Source organism: Cervus elaphus, chromosome 24 (assembly GCF_910594005.1).
Source record: "Cervus elaphus chromosome 24, mCerEla1.1, whole genome shotgun sequence".
Lineage (NCBI taxonomy): Eukaryota > Metazoa > Chordata > Mammalia > Artiodactyla > Cervidae > Cervus > Cervus elaphus.
The window spans coordinates 43,820,268-43,841,805 of record NC_057838.1 but is presented as its reverse complement, the minus strand read 5'-3'; the positions used below and the strand labels follow the sequence as shown (position 1 = coordinate 43,841,805).

Sequence of the window (21,538 nt, the reverse complement as noted above, 5' to 3'; positions counted from 1 at the left end):
AGGCTGGAAAATGCAATTCATTCAGCATCCTGGGAGGGATCCGATTCAGTGGTTTTATGAGGGCGGGGGAAGGGCAGTGCTGAAAGAAAATACTTTCCAAAAATATTTACCAGACAAAGAAAAAGGACTAGGCCTGTGACCAAGACATTCCAAGGAGACACCCTTCGACAGAAGCAATTTTCCAGACCTGCTCCCCAGAAAGGTAGAAATGGCCAATTCCCCCTCCACGCTCCAAAAGCCGAGCTCATACTTCTTCTAAAAATAAACACAGCTAGAGTCAGAAGACACCTTCCAAACTGACCATAATTCAAAAACAGACTCTGCTGTCACTTGCAGGGGAGTATGCAAAGGGCATTTTGGAGCCAGGCTTCTCGGAAAGGCTATAACCACTGACCTCTCTCACCAAAGGAGCTAGCTAGAGGAAGCACTTAAGTGAGACATTCTTCTTCCAACAGAGTATTTAAAAAGAGATCATCCCAAGGCACATGAGGTGGAAGGTGGCCCAAGTCGGGAAAGGAAGTCATTCGTATTACATACTCCTCTCTTTCTGAAGAGAAGGTACTACAGTCTGAACACTTGACTTATGCTCCCTCTGGTTATGCTCACCTGAGCTTGGAGCATTCCCCAAAGCCTGCCATGCCTGCCAGCCCTTTTTTCCAGCCTACCACGAACCTCACGGTCTGGGACACTTGCAAGACCACAGTCATCAATCATGTCAGTTCCCTGCAGAACAATTTTCAATGGCCCCAGCATGCCTTCTCCTTCTATGTGACTCTCAGAGCTCACTTCTGAGTTAGCCCTTCTTATACCTTAATCCACGCTCAGGCCAGTTTCTTCCCCACTGGGCTGTGACCATGTCCATGTATTGACCCTCAAAATGACTCTTCCCTGGAGCCCTGTCCCCTCTGCCCTCGACTGAAGGTCTTCCTGTCCTCGCTCCCGTGTGGGTTCCACCCAAGCCCTCGTGTAGCCTCCTTCAGAGCACGCCTGCCTGCCATGACTACAAACAACAGGATGATAGCTTCCTTTCATTGTGTGCATAGGCTCTAATATAATAAATACTCTGACCCTACTATGGGGCCTTTCAGGCGGGTTCGACCCCTGGGTCAGGAAGATAACCTGCAGGAGGGCATGGCGCCCCACTCCAGTATTCTCGCCTAGAGAATCCCATGGACAGAGGAGCCTGGCGGGCTACTGTCCATAGGGTTGCAAAGAGTCAGACACGGCTTAGCATGCATGCACGCACATGACCCTATTATATGTACCCCATAAAGTGCTTGTTATTTTGGTGCTATTATTATGTCCACTGTACAGATGAGAAAAGTTGAGTGTCAGAGATTTTCAGTCTAAGATATGAAGCTTCTCTGACATCCACCCCCACCTTCCTCTCCACCTTATCTTGTACCACATTTCTTCTTACTGTTCAAGTCACACTGTCTTTGTTTTTTTCTTAAAAAAAAAAAAAAAAACCAAATGAAAAAAAAAACAAGTCAAGCTTATTCTCACCTGAGAGTTTTTCCACTGGCTTTAGTTGGGAATGGCCCGACTTTTGCAGAACTGGTTCTTGCTTTTATTATATGTCACCTTTCAGAAGCCGTCCTGATTCACCCTAAAACTGACTCCCCTTACCCCCTAGTTTTTCTTGATCCAGGCCTCCTGTTGCATGTTCTTCAAAGCACTTGTCATTTCTGGTCTTTTCTCACTTATCTGTTTATTTACTTGTTCTGCTGGACTATACATCAGTGCAACATAAACTCCATGAGAGCAGGAACCTGGTCTGTGTTGTTCACAGCTGAATCTCTGGGAGCTAGAACAATGTCTGGCATTCACTGGCACATGAGCAATAGCTGTTAAATGGATACCTTACTCCAATATTCATGATTTTAGCCTCTACTTTATGTGATCTCTCCATAAATTATAGTGTTTTTGTACTTATGGTTTTTGTCATATGACTCAGCCATCATGTATTTATGGTTTTAAGTCTTACATTGCTTGGTATGATTCCATTACATACAAACTCAACCTGTACGTATATGTTTAATCACCAATTCACATGAGCCAGTCTTGTCTTTCCAGCTAGAGCCTGTGCTCAGAGGACATCTGTATTTCCTAATTCATCCAGCAGAGGACCGATCAGACAAGGTCTCAGACCATAATTGAGTGAACAGATAATTTTGTGATTCAGATGAGGTGGGTGATATGAAGCATACTTTCCCCCTTTGTTGAACTCCATTCAGGAAACATCCTGAGTCTGAAGTCAAAGTTTTAAGGTTTTTCTTCTACATCTCCTGACAATTCATCTGTCTGGTTTCTGTCCTGCCCAAGTCCTGAGCCCACTGGCATTTCCAAGTGGTCCAGGCTGCATATAATTAGTGTTAAAAACAAATTAACCCCTTCTTGAGATTATTTTCTGCCTGGGTAACCTGAAGAACAGAAAAACATTTAAACTGGGAGAGTTAAAAAATAAATAAATAAAAAATAAACTGGGAGAGTTATGCAAAGAATGCTAGATGGTTGGTCAATATATTTTGTGTCTGTAACATGTTTTCTTAAATTTTAATATTTGAAGAGTTCTCTGGAAATTATTCCATAAAGAAGAAGAATTCTTTTGATGTATCAAGCTACATATAATGTAGACAAATCAGGCTGCCATAAAGCACACACATACCCACACAGAAAAGAACCTGTAAGACTAAACACATTTGCTTACATTGATTTTAAATTCTTATGAATTCATTTTTATACAGCTGTCTCATTTCAGAGGGGATTTCAGTTGTTGACAAATGTATACACCATCCAAGTTTGCATTAAAAAAATGTATTGTTGGAAAAAAAATGTATTGTTGACAAATATATACACCAACCAAGTTTGCATTAAAAAAATGTAAGTAAAAGAAAAATATGACAGTAAGAAGGTAACATAAAATAGACCTAAGTATAAGTTCAAAAGTTCATCCTGCATTAAAGTATATACATATTTGTTGGGTAGGCCACAAAATTGCCTTTAACCTTTCTTGCCAAGAAGTCCAAACATTCATTCAGCTTTAACATATGAGTGGATGACATCCTAGTATTTCCATTCCTGACAGATAAGCTAAATAAGAAGGTACAACTGCATTCAAAGCAGTTGTGAAGACAGAATATCATCAAGAAAAACAAGTTCGTTACAACAAATTTCTAAAGCACTTGGACAATATTTTGAGTTCTTAGAATGGCCAATATTCCTTTCCTCCTTTTACCTTAGTCCTACAGGAAAATCTTGCATTAAAAAAGGTTTAGCCAAGTAGGATATGGGGTTTCCCAGGTGGCTCAGTGGTAAAGAATCCACCTGCCAGTACAGGAGATGCAGGAGACATGAGTTTGATTCCTGGGTTGGGAAGATCCACTGGAAGAGGAAAGGCTACGCCCTCCAGTATTCTTGTCTGGAAAATCCCACCGACAGAGGAGCCTGGTGGGCTACAGTCTATGGGGTCGCAGAGAGCCGGACACGACTGAGCAACTGAGCACACACGCGAGCAGGACATATTCTAATTCTTGAAGCACCCCCCCGCCCCAACTTTGGCCAATTGTGAGTGATGCATACAGGAAATCCAGACAAAAGGTAAAGGTGTTAAAACACTTACGTGTCATCTGTAAACGTGATTCCAAAGTACTCCTTTTCTTTCAGGTTGAAATGAGAAGCCACGAGATCCAGCAACTCTCTTGATAAAAGTTTGGGCTGTTGAGATATAAACCTGATTAGACACTCTCTCTTACTGCTCCCACCTTATTTTCTCCCAAACAGTTTAAAGCAGCTTTTGTTTGTCTGTTTTGGATACCTGTGCCTTTCTGCACTTAGGTTAATCTACTGTAGGTCATTCTCTAAGGGCTTGGGAAGGGCAGGAAATGGGAATAGCAGCATCACTGAGATGATTGCTTTCATATATTTGCAATTCCATCCAGAGCCTTAATTTTTCATCCAAGGTAAAAGTGTATTTATTAATGCATTGTTGTTTCAGAAAAAAATGTTCCTTTGTAAATAGTATGGTGCTATTTGTAATAGTATATAAATAGAAAATTTATAATTTTATAAATAGTATGGTGTTTGATCAGTAGTGATCAAGACAAAGAATGTTAACCACTGCCTAGGCTGTAGGAATAATTTTGCTTGGTGACGGTCAACTGAGGAGGCTCAAGACCCAAGGCTGAGGGGTCACGGAGAGAACTAACAACAACAACAACAAAAAAGGCAACAAAACAGTAATAGTAACCATTTATTGTACTGAACTTCTTCTACCCATGATTTCATTTAAATCCTTACAATGAGCCTTTGAAGTAGGGGTCCTTTCCGTTTCATAGATGCGCCAACAAAGGCCAAGAGCAGCCAAGAATCTTACTTGATGTTCCACTTAAGGACCAGGTTTGAACCCAGTTCTGTCTGATTCCAAAGACTAAGCTTTTCATTTCTCTGCAGGGATGGAGTAACTGTATCCACTCTGCAGATCATTATCACCAGTACTCACTGGGCACCTCATTAGAAGAAGAACCCAGTCTATGAGCTTTTGGGAAGCACAGGCTCTGGTGGTAAGAAGATTGTTTGGAATCAGTCAGAAAGTCCAGCGTGAGAGTGGATGGTGGATTTGCAGAGACTGGGGAAGGAAAAGGGGATCTGCAGGGAGGCATTCTAGATGGACTTTTTTTGAACTTTGAGCCACACAGTTTAGGACTCATTATGGTAGTTTGAGCGTTGGATGTTTGTTGTTAGGGAAGAAAGAATTGGGGATGTTTGTTGTTGGCAAAAAAAGAAGAAAGGGGAAAAAAAAGAAAAAAAAAAAAAAAAGGAAAAGAGAAAAGAAGAGAAATAGAAATCTAGACCAAAAAGTCTACTCTGGTGAAACTATTACTGACTGTACTATTTTCGTTCTAATTGAAGCCTGTACATAGTGGACTGGGCACAAGCCTTAGAAAGGAGAAGAATTTAGGTTTGGTCAAGGGAGGGAATTCTGCTCACAGCTATAGGTGTGGCTGTCAGCAGGCTCTTCCATAGTTTTTTTTAAGACTATGATTCCAGGGACTTCCCTGGCAGTCCAGTGTTCAATACTCTGTGCTCCCACTGCAAGGGGTGTTGGTTCTATCCCTGGTTGGGGAATTAAGAGCCCAGTGCTTGGCAGCCAAAATGTAAAACAAACAGCAACGAAAAAAAGAATCTGGGTCTAGAGTGTTGGGTGAATAGATAGAGAAGCATCAATAATTAAGATACCGTCATTCATATAGCTCCATGTGTTTTACAGAGATTTCATTCACATATATAATCTAGTTTGATGTTTTTTAATTTTATTGAAAAACTGTTGATTTAAAATGTGTTAATTTCTACTATAAAGTGACTCAGTTATACATATCTTCTTTTTTCACATTTTTTTCCCATTATGGCTTATCACAGAATATTGAACACAGTTCCCTGTGCTATACAGTAGGCCTTTGTTTATCCATCCTATATCTACTAGTTTACTTCTGCGAATCCCAAGCTCCCAAGCAGACTCAGGCATAGAGAACAGACCTGTGGTTGCCAAGGGGGAGGAGGTATGGGAGGGAAGGATTGGGAGCTTGGGATTAATCTAGTTTCATTTTAACCATAATTTCTGAGAGGAAGATGAGTCAAACTTAACCCCAGCTCACAGCTGTTGTAAATGGGTATTTAACTTAGATCATGCCATGTGCAGGGAAAGCAGCAGAATGCAGAGTCTCAGCTCATAAAAACCCTTTCTGGGGGGCTTCCCTGGTGGCTCGGTGGTAAAGAATCTGCCTGCCAATGCAGGAGACACAGGTTCGAGCACCATCCAGGAGGATCCCACAAGCCACAGGCAACTAAGCCCTTGCGCCACAACTACCGAGCCTGGGCTCTAGAGCCCAGGAGCCGCAATACTGAGCCTGCAAGCCCTAGAGCACGCGCTCTGCAACCAGAGAAGCCACGAGAAGCTTCTCATCGCAGTGGAAGCCCGCACACCGCATGCAGAGAGTGGCCCCTGCTTGCTGCTAGAGAAGGGCCTGTGTAGCAACGAAGACCAAGCACAACCAAAAAAAACAAAAAAACAAAAAAAACAACCCTTTCTGGGAAGCATTATGGTCACCAGTTGGCCACCAAGAGGTAATTCAAAGAAGCCAAGCCACTTGCCCAGGGTCAAACAGCTACTGAGGGTCAACGCTGAGACTGGAATCCACACATCTCTGAATCCAGTCACCAGGCTATAGCTACTCTTAAATACAGGTAGGCATTGGCTTTGAAGGCCCCACAGGCAATCCTGTGTCGCTGGTTCTGAGGCACAGGTAGGCCGGCAGACTGCACAGAGGCCATGAGGCTCGCAGAGGGAAACGATGCGCGGTCCCCGCGCGGCGACACCTACCTGAACCAGCAGCTCCAGCCTCCGGTCATCCAGGAGATGCACCCGGCACTGCCTGCCTTCGGTCATCTGTGGGGACAAGACAGCAAGAGCGGCATCAGGCCGGGGCTGGCGGGCAGACCCCTGAGCGCGCCTTACCACTTCTTTCCACGGGATGTGCTCGGCCTAAAAATGCCACGAGCTGAGGGAGTCCTCAGTTTTGGTCGTCATAAACAGATTTATTTTACGGCATCAGCTCTTAGATTTTTTTGTTTTAGCTCTTAGACTTAGAAAAGAACGAAAAGCAAAGACCACTCAATATGTTGAAAATATAACACCTATACAGCACATACAAAATTTAACTATGAAAAGCAGGTTTCCTGCTCGAGGAAACAACTGTATTTTTCCTTGAATCAGTATTTTATTTTTCAAATGAAAATAGTTTTATTCATTAGTGTCTTTCAATAAACACAATACATGCATAATGTATTTGACAAACAATTTGTCACATTTAACATAATGTGTTTGACAAATGAAACTCAAGTTAAAAAGTAAAGTCTCCAGTTTTGAAATTTTGGTCCCCATTTGTAATATATCACTACTGTAATTAATAGTTAAGAATAGTTAAGATACCCAGTTAAGAACAGCTTGATGTACAAACTACTAATTATATTTTATTTTTTATCACTTATAATTGCAGTATAAGGAAATTATTTCTTGAAAAATATTTAAATAATGCATAAAATGCAAAGATCCACTTTGATTACCAAAACCTCCAAACCATTCTGCCGGCACAAATTACCACTCTGTCAGTTTGAGGCAAATCCTCACAGACCATCTTTATATGGATTTTCAGATATACACATGTACATGTTAAAAACACATCAGTTCAGGTTCAGTCGCTCGTCGTGTCCGACTCTTTGTGACCCCATGGACTGCAGCACGCCAGGCCTCCCTGTCCATCACCAACTCCCGGAGCTTACTCAAACTCATGTCCATTGAGTCAGTGATGCCATCAGGCCATCTCATCCTCTGTCATCCCCTTCTCCTCCCGCCTTCAATCTTTCCCAGATAGGTGTTAAAAACATATATTCTCATATTAAATGTTCTATTTTAATACTGTTAAATTAGACACATTGTTCTGAAATGAAGCAGGTACTCTTAATATTTGTATGTGTGTATGAGACTGTGGTATCTGTATCGTATCTGGTATTTGTGTATATGAATATTTATATGTGTGAGGTTCTTTTTCAGTTCAAGTAGAACTGCTACACTCACTGTTTGCCCTTTGCTTCTTTAATTCAATATTTCTTAGAAATCTTTCCAATGTCAAGACATATAGACCAACCTCATTCTTCATAAAAGGTCTATAGTATCAAATCATTTGTGCAGACACATAATAATTCAATGAGTGTCCTGTTGAGAAACACTTAGGTTGTTTTCTGCCTTTTGCTGTCACAAGCAATGTCACAATAAATTTTGCACATCTAGCTTTGTCCATGGATGTAGAACTGCTGGGTCACTATTGAAAAGCCAGCGCAGCACTTTGTCTCTCAGCTGTTGTACAAAACTGTAAGACCCTGGGAATTTCCTGGTGGTCTAGTGGTTAGGAAGGACTCCATGCTTTCACTGCTGTGGGCCCAGGTTCAATCCTTGGTACTGGAACTAAAATCCTGCAAGCCATCTGGCTTGGCCAAACCGAAAATGAAGCAAAACAGTAAGACCTGGAAACTCAGATACATATAATCCAATTTTAAAATGAAAATTGCCTCCATTACTGAGCAGCAACTACATACTCAGCATTGCTCGAAGTGTTTTTATAATATCTCTGAGTTCCCTAGTCACCATCTGAGCTTGGTGTTATTATCCCCAATAGATGAGAAAATTGAGGCTCAGAGTGGGATAAGCCATGTGAAAGATACTAATCATAATATTGTACTTACATTTTTTAAAAATCAGGGTATAGTTGCTTTACAATGTTATGTGTGTTTCTGCTGTACAATGAAGTGGGTCCATTATATGTATACATACATCCCCTCCCTCTTGGAAAGTCTAGAAAGTAGCTCAGTTGGTTAGATGGTGACATTACGGAGATGTGGCCCATAAAAATTCTGGAAATAGTGCTAAGAGGTAAGTGAGTAAGTTCTACGTTGTCTCATTTCCCCTGATTATGTCCTTAAATCTGCAAAGCCAGGTCACACACAATCTTTGGTGGCAAGAGGAAAGGAAACATATCTTTGTTTAAGGCACCAAGCTGGGAACGTCATGGAAACTATCTCATTAAAATGCCACAAAACTCTACAATATGACAACACCTCCATTTTACAGACAAGGAAACCAAGGTACACAATTTAAGGTTAATTATTCAAATTTGCCTGGGCAAGAAAAAACCAAGTTAAAATTTGAATTAATGTCTAAATGAAAAAAAAAAAAAGTCATCTTTTTTCCTACTGTTCTACAGGGCTTCCCAGGTGGTGCTAGAATCTGCCTGCCAATGCCTGAGACATAAGAGATGCGGGTTCAACCCCTGGGTTAGAAAGATCCTCTTGAGGAGGGCATGGTAACCCAATCCAGTATTCTTGTCTGGAGAATCCCATGGGCAGAGGAACCTGGTGGGCTACAGTCCATGGGATCCGCAAAGAGTCGGATACAACTGAAGCGATTTAGCAACAACACACTACAGGAGGAAATAAATCAATGTTTCAGTTTAACTCATTTGATCTCTTTTTAAAACCCGCAAGCAAACCCAAAGCCCATGCCCCAGAGAATAATATAAAAAAAAAAAATACTCAAAAGACCAATGGAAACAATATGAATCCATTAAGGAATGTGTCAAAACTCATAAAGTATTCCAAAGTACTCTGCTGCTGCATAACCCAAATGAATTTATTTCCTGATTAAAAACAAAACCAAACCACTTCTTCTTTCAGTTTTTCTTTGGATCCATCTTGATTTAGGTCAATGTATTTTTTGTCAATACATAATTTTATCTCAGAAAATTTAATAGTAAATATTTTTTAGGTGTATCTGGCCATCTCATGATAGACATAGGGAGTGGTGCCCATGTTTGTACAACTTGGTTAGTTGGTTCTAAGCCTTAGTTGATTGGATGAAGAGAAAGACAGTTGACCATCTGATTGGTGGGCCAATCAGAACCTCAGTCCAGGGAATCTGGAATTGAGTATGAGTCGATGAAAATATGGTGGTTGTGGGGCAGCCAATATCTGCAGCATGTAGAGAAAAAGGAAAACCATCTGCAGGGAGAATGGAGGAGACAGGTAACTAGAAGGAGGCAAGGAAAATCACGCAGCCTGAGAGGGAAAGCCTGAGAGCTGCCCTTAGAGTTCCCAGTGTCTTTCCAGTCATGTCTAGCCCATTCCACTGATCTAGGTGAATCCTGATTCTTTTTCTTAATTTATTTCTTTATTGAAGTATGGCTGCTTTGCAATATTGAGTTAATCTCTGCTGTACAGCAAAGTGACTCAGTTATACATGTGCATACATTCTTAATTATATTCTTTTCCATTGTGGTTTATCCAGAATCCTTGTTCTTGAGTTCCATAAAACATCCCTGTATTCCTTTGATAAATCCACTTCCCCCATGCCCCTCTCTTAAGCTACCCTGAGTTGGAGCCTGCTTATTGCAACTAAAAGCATGTTCACGAGACACCACAAGTATCTATACTTTGTGCTAATTCGCTTCACTCATGTCTGACTCTGCGTGACCCCATGGACTGTAGCCCACCAGGCTGCCTTGTGCATGGGATTCTCCAGGCAAGAATACTGGAATGGGTTGCCACGTCCTCCTCCAGGGGATCTTGCTGACCGAGAGATCGAACCCGTGTTTCTTAGGTCTACCTGCACTGGCAGGTGAGTTCTTTAAAGATCCCAGAGTACAGACTCCCCAGATGATGTCATTAATATGGTAAAATCACTCAAATTACTGATGCTCTCATCAAAGACAATACAACAGCTGGTGGGCAGTGGAAAGGACTTAACAAATACCCACCATGTGATGTGAGGATACACACGCACAAGCTAGATGGAGAAGGGCAGTGCAGATGAACTGGGGAGATGCCGCTACAGTTTTATGCCCACACTGGCATGTCCCAGCCCTGGCACATCTGAGACCATAGGCCTCTCTAAGCCCTTTCCTCTGTGGGAGGATGGCTCCTCTGGGAGGTCAAAGGGCTGATTTGATCATCGATAACAACAGGAAAAACCTGCCTGGTGTCAGCTCTTATATATAGAATGGATAAACACCAAGGTACTACTGTATAGCACAGGGAACTATACTCAATATCCTACAAGAAACCATAATATTCTAAAAAGAATATTAGAAAAGAATATTCTTTTCTTTAGCAAGAATATTTAGAAAAGAATATTCTAAAAGAATGTAAATATATGTATAACTGAATCACTAAGAAAAACCTGTCCTTGTCACCTACTTAAATCAAAGGCTGAGAGGTGATGAGATGTATTTTGCTGATCAAAACAATGCTTATAAATAAATTTCAGTTGATGACACTAGAAATTAGGATATGCCACTTAATAAAATTTTAGACGGTAAGCTCCAGAAACTGTGGGATGGATTTTCTTCACAGCTACAGGGTGAGGCTGAGCAGCCACCTCTGCAGATGGTGTTTGTGGTCTCTGGTTCACAAATGTGCATTATGTGCCAGGTTCCTGGGAGTCCTGTTATGTGAATAAGCAAAACACATTCAAGTACACCCGATGTGAGGGAAGAGACACAACCAAACGTCCAAGAAGGGCCTGGCATGCACGGGGCAAAGGGTATGACTCCTGACCCTTATTAACATACAGTATCTCAAAATAAATGACGCAAAGTCAGGTAGTCCTAATTCAGAGCTTCCAGTGTAACAGGGTTTCTAAGAGAGTTTAGGGGGAAACAAATTTGAAGTCCAAACTACATGTGAACCAATGTGTTTATGTGTGATCACAAGAGAAAAACAGGAGAGGCTGCAGAATAAAAAAAACCATTCATGTTTTCTTCTTTAAAGAAAAAAAATTACTATTTCGGTCTCTACACAAGCCTATGACGGGGGAATCTCATTCAAGCACCAGGAAACTGAGGCCTGAGAAATGATGCAACTTGTATAAGTGTTCTAAGCCAGACTTGGGCTCAAAACTGTACTTTATCTCTTACTATCTACATTACCTTTAAAAAGTTACTCAGTCTTTCCAAACCACAGAAGCAACATCCTGACAGTTTTTAATCTGACACTCCTGAGAGTAAAATATTCTGCTTCTGAGAAGCACAATTATTATAGTCCCCACACACTTTAAAATTAGCAAGCAAACAGCTAAACTTCTCTGTAATCCATTTACCCTCCCATTAAAACAAAAGACTTTTTAATAGGAAGAATGTTATCAACCCATTTTAAAGAAGATAAATGACAGGTGAAGTTTAAAAAGCACATGGTAGAAACATTCTCCAGAGCTGATGGAGCAGAAATAAAGTAAAAGAGAGAGGACAGCTAGTTTAAGTCCTTCTGTGTCCCTGTCTCCTGGCTAAGCATTTTAATAAACACACTTAACACCACCACTAACAAACTCTGTACATTCCGGGCACTGCACTAAGCACTTTACATATATGAACATATTCAACCCTCATGACACTCACACAAGGCAGTAATCTCATCTCCCAATAACACAGGGGAAGGAGGTTACTAGGGCGATTGTAAATAACAGGATTCATAAACAGCAGAACTAGACCCAAACCCAAAGCCCAAGCTCTTAACTACTTAGCTACCCACAAGGTACTCCCTACGCTATAAAGTGACAAATTGTAGGAAAGCCTTCCCACACAGCACATGTTCAGGAGAGGAGATAAGTGGGTAGAAAAGAGAAAGCAATGCATCATAGAGTAGGTATGAAAAACCATCTCAGGTCCAGGGCAGAATCATTTGACTAGAGGGAGTTAGAATCACAGAACTTAGACTCTTAGAAGAGATCTAATCTCCACTGCGTATTTGGAATGTGGGGAAATTAAGGACAGATGTGCCCAGTACTGCACAGGGAGTCAGTATGAGCCCAAGGATTAAAACACAGGACTCTGGAATCTAAAAAATAAAAGCAATTAGTGAATACAACAAAAAAGGAACAGACTCACAGATACAGATAACAAAGTGGGGGGGGGGGGAGGGGCAAGGCAGGGTGGGGGACTCAGAGGTACAAACTACTGGGTATAAAATAAATATGCTACAAGGATGTATCATAGAGCACAAGGGGTACAGCCAATATTTTATAATAACTTTAAATGCAGTAAAATCTTGAAAAATTCTGAGACACTATGTTGCACACCTGCAACTTATATAAAACAACTCAGGTCTCTGTCTTTCAGGCCAGACAGAGCACGTATGGAGAGTATGAGGTTACTCAGCTGCTAAACACCACTTTACACAAATGTACTTTTGCCCCCAACAGATAGATTTAAAAAGAAAATATTTAAAAAAACTACTGTAACCACAAAAAGAAAAAAGCCTGGGCATTTCTTATTTATTTTCAAATATGACTCCCACTGAAGCTTTCTCTTCTAATGTCATCCACAGGAGTCATATTAGAAGGGAGCTGTTAGGGTCACAATGATTATACTGACACATTCAAAATCACCTTGGAGCCCCATAGGGACCACCAGAGCCGTTTCAGATTTGACCCCTACACAGTGACAGCTAACAGCAGCAATGCTTCTTGTGGAATAAAAATACATCTAAGAAAACGATCTCTTTGGAAAGTTTCTCTTGACACCCACCCAGACTGGCTATCCCTCCCACCACCCCTTCCCTCCTTCAACCTCAGGAGTTTGGAGGTTAAAATCGTGCATGCTGGATTAAAACTCCCACCTCAGTGGCTGCCCTGCGTTTGTTCCCCAGCTGATAGAGCAGGTCCTCAGAGGCTAAGTGCTGAGTGCTGGTGGAAAGACCTCCATCTGCTCAGTGGTAAATGAGGAAGATCAGAAGGGAAGTGAGAACCGGCCACAGACCAGACCTCTGGCTTCCTGGGGCGCTGTGGATATGCAGCCCGTGGTGGGATTGAAGTCTTCGAGAACCTCCCCCTACCAAACCCCAATCTCACTACCCGATTTAGGAGATGAGAGTGGAGAGTCAGAAAAACAGAGACAAACAGAAACAACAACAGCAAAAAAAAAAAAAAAACACCCCAAAACAAACCTAAGGGCAAGTCAAGACAGGGCATGGTGGGGTCATTCCTAATGACTGGGGCCAGCTTAGAAAGCAACAGGAAATATCAAATACAAAAAAAAAAAAAAGAGAGAGACCAGAACCCCAGCCTACTTTGGTTTTGCTTTAGTAGCGCTTTGGAACACGGAAATGTAAAACCTTGGTAAGGAAGCAACAAGCTTCATTTCCTCTCTCTCATTCCCTTTTGACCTTTACTGAACGTTCAGCAAAAGAGGATCTGTCTCGTTAAAATGACTCCTCAAGATGTGCTGTGGGGTGACGGATCTAGAGTCTAGTCCACCATCATCTCTTACCTGGAGGTGGGTAAAATCAGCTACCTAATCGGGATTCATTCTTTTGAGTCCAGTCTCCCTATGGCCTTGTGAAGGATCCCCCTTCACTCCCTGCTTAAAAACACCCAAGGGCTCTTCCAGCAGTGCAGTGGAAAAGCCAGCTACTTGCCTCACTGACACTGTCCATGGATCCTGACTCCCCACCCTCTCTAACTTCATTCACAACCCACCTGCCTAGACTTGACATGCAGTCACACTGACCTTCTTCCTCAGAACGAAGGCCTGCTCCTACTTTGAGGCTCAGCACACACCCTTCTCTCTGTCTGGAATGCTCTTGCCCCAGATTATGGCATGACTGGGCACTTTTGCATCTTTCAGATGTTAAATCAAATGCCACCATCTTCAAGAGGCCTTCCCTGTCCTCAGTGCAAAGCCTGGACACTGTCTCTTGCTGTGGTAGGAGAGACAACATACCAGAAAAGAAATATTTTGTTGTTGTTTGTTTATCCTTCTCTGAATGTTGATTCCACAGGAGAGGCCCTGGCTGATGTGTTCACCACTGTATCCCCAAGACCTGGAACCGTGCCTGGCACACGATAAGAAAGTGGACAATAAATCTCTGCTCAGGGAAGGAAGACTTTAACTGGTCTGAGTCTAGATGCAGTTACCAACGAAACTGATTCGCAAATGATTTAAACGTGTAGAGCATAATGCAAAATGAGGACGTTCCAAAAACACCTCCCAAGCCTTGACCAGACAGACAAACACATACAAAAAACAAAAACAAGCTTTCCGCCAAGAGAACAAGGTGTGCTATTAATTCCTCATCAGATGAGATTTTTTGGAGGAAATGGAGAGACGGAAAAGGGACGTATCTGGGACGTTCTTACTTTAGGATCTATTGAGTGGATGCAGTTTTAGATTTCACGCACATGATGTCAACCTCAGCTGAACAGGGTCCCTTTATACCGTCTCTGGGTGCTGGGTGAATATGAGCTATTGACACTCTCGTTCAGAGAATGGCCTAGACTGACACAGACGTCTCCGATGCCAGTCAGCTGCAATTTCCCTCAAGGTCTTTCAAGACAGTGCCTGCCCTCCCACTGTGCAGTCCCCGGGGACTTCTTCTTTCAGTATCAATCACCCATTCGCCTAGCTTCGAGGAAGCACGCAGGACATGTCACACGAGCGCTAAGCACTTATGTGGGTACTGTCTTCTTTCATGCTGTAAACAACCCTCGGAGGTGATGTCTTCCTGTTGAGATTTTGTAGGTGGCAAAACTGAAGGGCGGAGAAGTTGAGTAACTCGTCTCAGGTCAAGATGCTGTGACCTGGGGCAGAATCTCGGGACCATTAGTCGTATCAAAGTAGGACTCCTGGGCGTCCCCTGCAGTTCACGGGACCAGAGTAGGAAAAGGAGAGACAGTGAGGAAGGAAGAAGCACAGGAGGCATAAAAGAAGCAGAGGAAGAAAGGAAAATGGGCCGGGGTTGGGGCAGTGATAAAGAAGGCGAGAATTCCGTTAACCAAGGATGAATAATCTGCTTTAGGAAAAATACTAAGAAGTAATGGCTTGCTGTGTGCCAGCTCTGTCCAGAGACCTTTCTTTTCTTTCCATGGGCCATTTACATTCTCTCCTAACACTCTGAGGGAGATTCCAATCCTGCATCACTGTACAGGTGAGAAAACTGAGGCTCAGAGAAGGTAAATGATGGACCCCAGCTCACAAGCTTACAGAGCTAGGAAGAGGCAGCTCACACTCATGCTCAGTCGTGTCCAACTCTTTGCAACCCCGTGGACTGTATGTAGCCTGCCAGGGTCCTCTGTCTGTGGGATTATCTTGGCAAGAATAACCCACTGGAGTGGGGTGCCATTTCCTCCTCCAGGGGATCTTCCTGACCTGGGGATTGAACCTGTTTCTCCTGCGGCTGTTGCGCTGGCAGGCGGGTTCTTTACCACTGAACCCCCTGGGAAGCCCAGGAAAAGTTGGAATAGGACATCAATGCAGGCATCTGACTCCATGGTCCACGGCCACTGCTGGGTCACATTACTTCTGTTACGAGCTGTGGCGCTAGTGGTAAAGAGCCCCCCTGCCAATGCAAGAGTGTGGGAGACACAGGTTCGATCTCTGGGTTGGGAAGTAATACCCAGGAGAAATGACCACCCGCTCCAGTATTCTTGCCTGAAGAATCCCATGGACAGAGGAGCCTGGCAAGCTACAGTTCATGGGGTCACAAAGAGGTGGACATGATCGAGCGCCCACAATTATTAGTCTTACACATTAAATCACACGTGGCTGAGGCATTTTATATATCATCTTGATCGCCATGCATCACACTATTCTGGAAGAGTTTGATCTAGATCCACCAAACCACAGCTGCCTGGTTCCAGCCATCATCTGAAAGCAAGGTCAGAGGGGTGCAAAAAGTTTTTGCAATCACCATTCCTTGGCTATCTCCTGCAGTTGCCAAAACGGCTTCTCTATGTTTGCTGATGATTTTCAGTGAGTACCAGGAAGGAATCAACTCCCACCTCTTGTACTGCCGGTTCTGTCCTACTTATGTGAGCACTCTGGGTACAGGATGATTATTCATGGGTTAGGTGGCTGCCTGGGCCAGACTCCATTATTCTGGGCTTAAAAGAATGCAGTCCAGCACACAGTGCAGTTGATTCACTGTGGAGAAACTCTGGAGCATGTGTTCATTCATTCACTCAACCAATATTCAGCACTTCCTAAATGCGAGCACTCTTCTGGGTACTAAGATACCCATAAATGAGATCCACAGGACACTGTCTCTGAAGCTTGTCTCACTGTGTGATTTCTCAACACTGGCGCCATTGACATTTGAGGCTGGACAATTCTTTGTTGTGGGGTCTGCTCCCACGCACTGCACGATTTTTAGCAGCCTCCCTGGCCTCAATCCACTAGATGCCAGTACTCCTTCCTTCCACGTGACACTCATATGTCTCCAGACCCTGACAAGCGTCTCCCAGAGGACAAAATGGTCCCTGATTGAGAACAACTGCTCTAAAGATAAGGAGAAAAAGTGAACAAGGGTTGGGGAGTAGAGACAGATTGGAAGTTTGGGATTGACATGTACACACTTCTATATTTAAAGCAGATAACCAACAAGGACCTACTGTATAGCACAGGGAATGCTGCTCAATATTACATAATAGTCTGAAGGGGAAAAGACTTTGAAAAAGAATAGATACATGTACATGTATAACTAAATCACTTTGCTGGACACCTGAAACTAACACAACACTGTTAATCAACTATGCTCCATGATAAAAAAAAAAAAATGAAACAAGATATTTTCAGATAAGAATAGGGCTCTGAAATAGCTCAGCTGGCAATGCAGTGAAGTTCTGAGCATGTGCAAAGAACATGCTTCGAAACTGACTTCTTACCCAGGAAGCACAAAATTTGAGGAAGTAGATGGAGAAAAGTTACATTGGACCACAGCTCTTGACAGTGGCTCCCAGGAGAGATTGGAAGGATAACCTGGTTTTCTGGATGTTAGCATTCAACTGCTAGCCCCTTTCTGCCTGGCAGAGGTTGGAGAAAAGCAAACAAGAATAGCTATTGCTGTGGCTCCAGCATCACCTGGCAAGCAAGCTCAGTCAGCTTTAGCAGACATTCCCCAGGGAATATATTCTCATAAAAGACAATCCCTTATCAGATTATCTCCTGATCTCATAAGACAGGTGAAAAGAAAAGGCAGGTTTGAAAGAAAGAAACAGAAAGAGAGAAATGGGGGGGGAGGGAGGAAGGGGATAACTTACTAAGCCTGGAGCTGAAGGCCATCAGGAGAAACCAGCCTGGTGTCAATGAGGCGTGCGCAGGTTTTGGAATCAGGAGGTCTGGGTGTGTGTCCCAGCTCTGTAACATAACTAAGAGTGTGGCCTGAAAATCAGACTCTCTGTCAACCTCAGTGTATGTGCCTATAAAATGGGGATGGTAAGAATCAATCTTATTTAGCTTTGTCTCTTGTATTAATGCAGGTTGAACCTATTGTAAAATTTACTTCAAAGGTCAGAAAGTAGTCATATCACCAGTCATACACTCAATTTATTGGGCACAGATTATGCATTAGGATAATGCCTGACATGCTTTACTGAACTTACTCTAGTGCAATGAGTCTTATAATTAGTGGAAATGATTTACAAGCTGCTGAGTACTATTATGTGAACTGTAAGTGGTTATTTTCAGTTGGTTAAGTGACTGTTTTCCTCAAGAAAAAAGTTCTCCCGGATTATTAAGAGGTCAAGCTGTCATATTAGCGTTGAGCAGTTTAACTACACCAGTTAAACCCTGGAGAGAGCAGGCAACTCAACAGCTGGGGATTAATTCCATTCTGATTTCTCAGTGATAATCAAGAGATTAACTCAAAATCACCATTTGCAGCTGCCTACATGCACAAAAGGGGCTTCCCACATGGGCTTCCCAGGTGGTACAGTGGTGAAGAATCTGCCTGCCAACGCAGGAGACGCAAGAGAAGTAGGTTTGCTCCCTGGGTAGGGAAGATCCCCTGGAGGAGGAAATGACAATCCACTCCAGTATTCTTGCCTGGAGAATCCAGCGGACAGAGAACCTGGCGGGCTATAGTCCGCAGGGCTGCGAAGAGCTGGACACAAGTGAGCAACTGGGCAAGATTACAAGCATGTGCACACAGCTGGGAAAACTCTTGGAAACTCTTGCTCCTTGTCTGATTGCCACCAAACCATGTCTTGGGCTAACTACTTTTGTTTTCACCAACACAAAATTGAAATTAATACATGTTGATCGTGTTATCCATGTCCTGTGCTTTGACATGCATTTTATCCATCAAATTCTCACAACCATCCTGTGAAGTAGATAGTTATGACGTGCCAAAGGGTCCCAGGTAATAAGGGGCTGAGCCAAGTTCAAGGAGGAGCTCATCAAAGGACAAGGGGGAAAACAGGTGACCTATCTTCACAGAAGCTTCATCATGGAAGCAGCTGCCGTGAAAACAGGGTTCTCTATATATATTCAGACTCTGCGTCATTTTCCAATGAGAAACTCTGATGAGACACTGTTAAATGTTTATTTTCAGGAAACCATGGAGGATATGTCTGCCTTTTTTCCCCCCCAGAAAGAAACATCCTCTTTACTTAAAACCAGTTGTTAGGCCGTATTTTTAGACATCATGGTACAGTATAAATGAGTCAAAAAAGAAAAGAAAAAAAACGGGAGGGTACAGATACTGTAAACAGGAAAAGTCACAAAGTGGAACCAAGAAAAGCTGAGAAGACTGCCCAGGCCAAGGGGAATTTTCGTTCCTGTCTGCCTTTCAGGTTGACCAGAAAAGAAGTTCTCCGGTCGCTGGGTAGAAATTGGAAATTTTAGCTTCAGTGATCATGCAAGTAGCAGACACCCTGTGGTTTGGAAACTTTTTGCTTTGCCAACTGTCAGTTTTCTCTTTTCCCGTGAAAAACAGCCTGTAGGAAGGAGTGAAAGTACTGCATCTTTCAAAAAACTTAAAGACAAGCACAGCTCGGGTGGAGGGATGTTAAAAATAAACTGCTGTACTTGTAACTGAAAGATACCCTCAGTACTGTTTATTCAGTAAGGCAGATTTGGAAATCTGGACTCAATATAAGCCATCTACAGAGCAAACAAATTACATACACTGCCATACAAACCTAAGAATAAAAAAAATTAATTAGAAAACCCTAAATCAACTTTACACTAATTTTAGAAGACATACTTCTTGTCAGAGTTTTCATGTTTCAATTTTTTCATTGGCCTTGTTAGAATGTCTCTGATTTACACTTTTCAAAAATCTCTTGGTTCTTTGGGTCCATGTATAAGTAGAGGATAAAACAGATCCTTAGGGAGTTTATAATTATTATACTAATAATACAAATGGATTCTACTAGATCCAGAATCCTATCTTGGTTGATAGAAATGTCTATTTGAGTAGGGGGATTTAGAAAAGCATTACCAAGTAGTGAAAACAGAAAAGTCAATTCATTTAGGACAATATAGAAAAATTCTTAACGTCCAGGACTCATTTTACCATCACAGAACAAACCATCCCCCTCATCCTTGATACTTCTAATGTTCAGTGATGAAACTTTAATGTCATCTAATGCTGGTTGTGGTTTCAAAGAGGATTCAGTCTCTTTTTGAGGCTAATATTGGATTAAAACAGAGCAACCCCAAAATTGGAAGGCCACAGGTCAGAGAGACGAGAGAAATTCATAACAGGAGCCCAAGAAGACTTCTGGGTGAGCACCAGGAAACACAACGAGGGGAAAGAATCCACTGAGGCAGCCATTCCCTAACAGCTCGTGGGCATCTACTGTCCTGTTTTCAAGCTGGTTTTTAAGTGCAACCAATATTAAAAATTAAGGTATATCAACTTATATCTTTTACTATTCTCTTTGTTCTTGAGGTTATCAACATCTAGTGAATCAGTACGGCAGCAATTCTATTTAGTGACGCCTAATGCTCATCTTTTCCCAACTCAGTGTTGTTAACCTTGATGACGTGAAGTCAGCCAAGGTGAGAGTATTATTGGAAACTGGGCATGGAAATTGGCAAATGCTATCTGGTGGTTTGGGCTTCACAGATGGCTCAGTGGTAAAGAATCCACCTGCCAATACAGGAGATGCGGGTTTGATCTCTGGGTCAGAAAGATGCCCTGGAGGAGGAAATGGCAACCCACTCCAGTATTCTGGTCTGGAAAATCTCATACACAGAGGAACCTGCTGCCCTACAGTCCATAAGGTTGTAAAAGAATCAGACACAACTCAGCGACTAAACAAGAACAACTGATCAGTGCCCTTGTCCCCAGCGAGCTGGCTGTTAAACATTTGCCAGCATACCACTGGAGAAGTTCAGTGGGAGAAGGGGGTCTGCGGGGAGGACACTGCTCAGAGCTCTAGGTCAGGATGCTGAGACCACTGAGAGGCCACATGACAAAGGTGAAAGAACAGAGATTTTCGGTCCAGACATAACTCTGTTCAAAGCTCAGCTGATTCAACTTTCTTAGGACTTACTTATTACATCTTTAAAATGGGACTAAGAATAGCTACTGACAGAAAGAAGAGCCTGGCGAAAAGAGGCGGACATAAACAGTGCCTGTTGTACTTTATGATTATATTTGAAAAGTCCCCAGTGGGCTAGCTCACTGCTGAGGTTCTCTCGCGCCAGGACTAGGATGCGCATATCAAATGCTCAGTGTCATTTGCTTTTCCTGTTATTTCGGTACCGGAATGTAAGCTTCACTTACTGCTGCTTTCCTAGCCCCTAAGCCAATACCAAGACCACTGTAGGACAAAGTAAGCATGTGTGGAATGAATGAATTTCCCTTCATTTTTCAGCTCCTGATCCCCTTCTGGGTTTTCCGCCCATTTCTATTGTTAAGGTCTCACTGGCAAGTGAGGGACTCCTTTGCCTCTTAATTGCCAGGTTCCAACCAGCTGTGTTGCTGCTACCCTTCTGGAGTCGATCAAACCGCTGGAACTCTTCTCCTGCTAAAGCAGACCGCCGTGACCTTAAAGCCCCGGTGAAAGACGCTTCCAGGTTTTCATCACAAGCAGAACCAAGCCTGTGTCATTCTGCTCTGTCGGCAAGTTTCCCCCTGCTTCTATTCCTGCTCTGAAATAATCTCAGTTCCGTTCTGCCCCCATCAGAACGGGTGAGTCTTATGAGAGGAA

General features: G+C 42.7%; 1 protein-coding gene across 5 annotated transcripts in view; it reads right to left on the bottom strand.

Moving 5' to 3' along the window:
* FRMD4B (FERM domain containing 4B) overlaps positions 1–21,538 on the bottom strand; it is a 356,738-nt gene that overhangs the window by 130,724 nt on the left and 204,476 nt on the right. For 4 of the 5 annotated variants that reach the window (XM_043886552.1, XM_043886549.1, XM_043886550.1 and 1 more), the window contains 2 exons: positions 6,380–6,445; positions 3,623–3,717 (listed from right to left, as the gene is read on the bottom strand). In XM_043886552.1, coding sequence (XP_043742487.1) covers positions 3,623–3,717; positions 6,380–6,445 — 161 coding nt within the window. Of the gene's footprint in view, positions 1–3,622; positions 3,718–6,379; positions 6,446–7,128; positions 7,134–21,538 lie in introns of those variants that run through there. The other variant, XM_043886553.1, reaches the window with a different exon arrangement.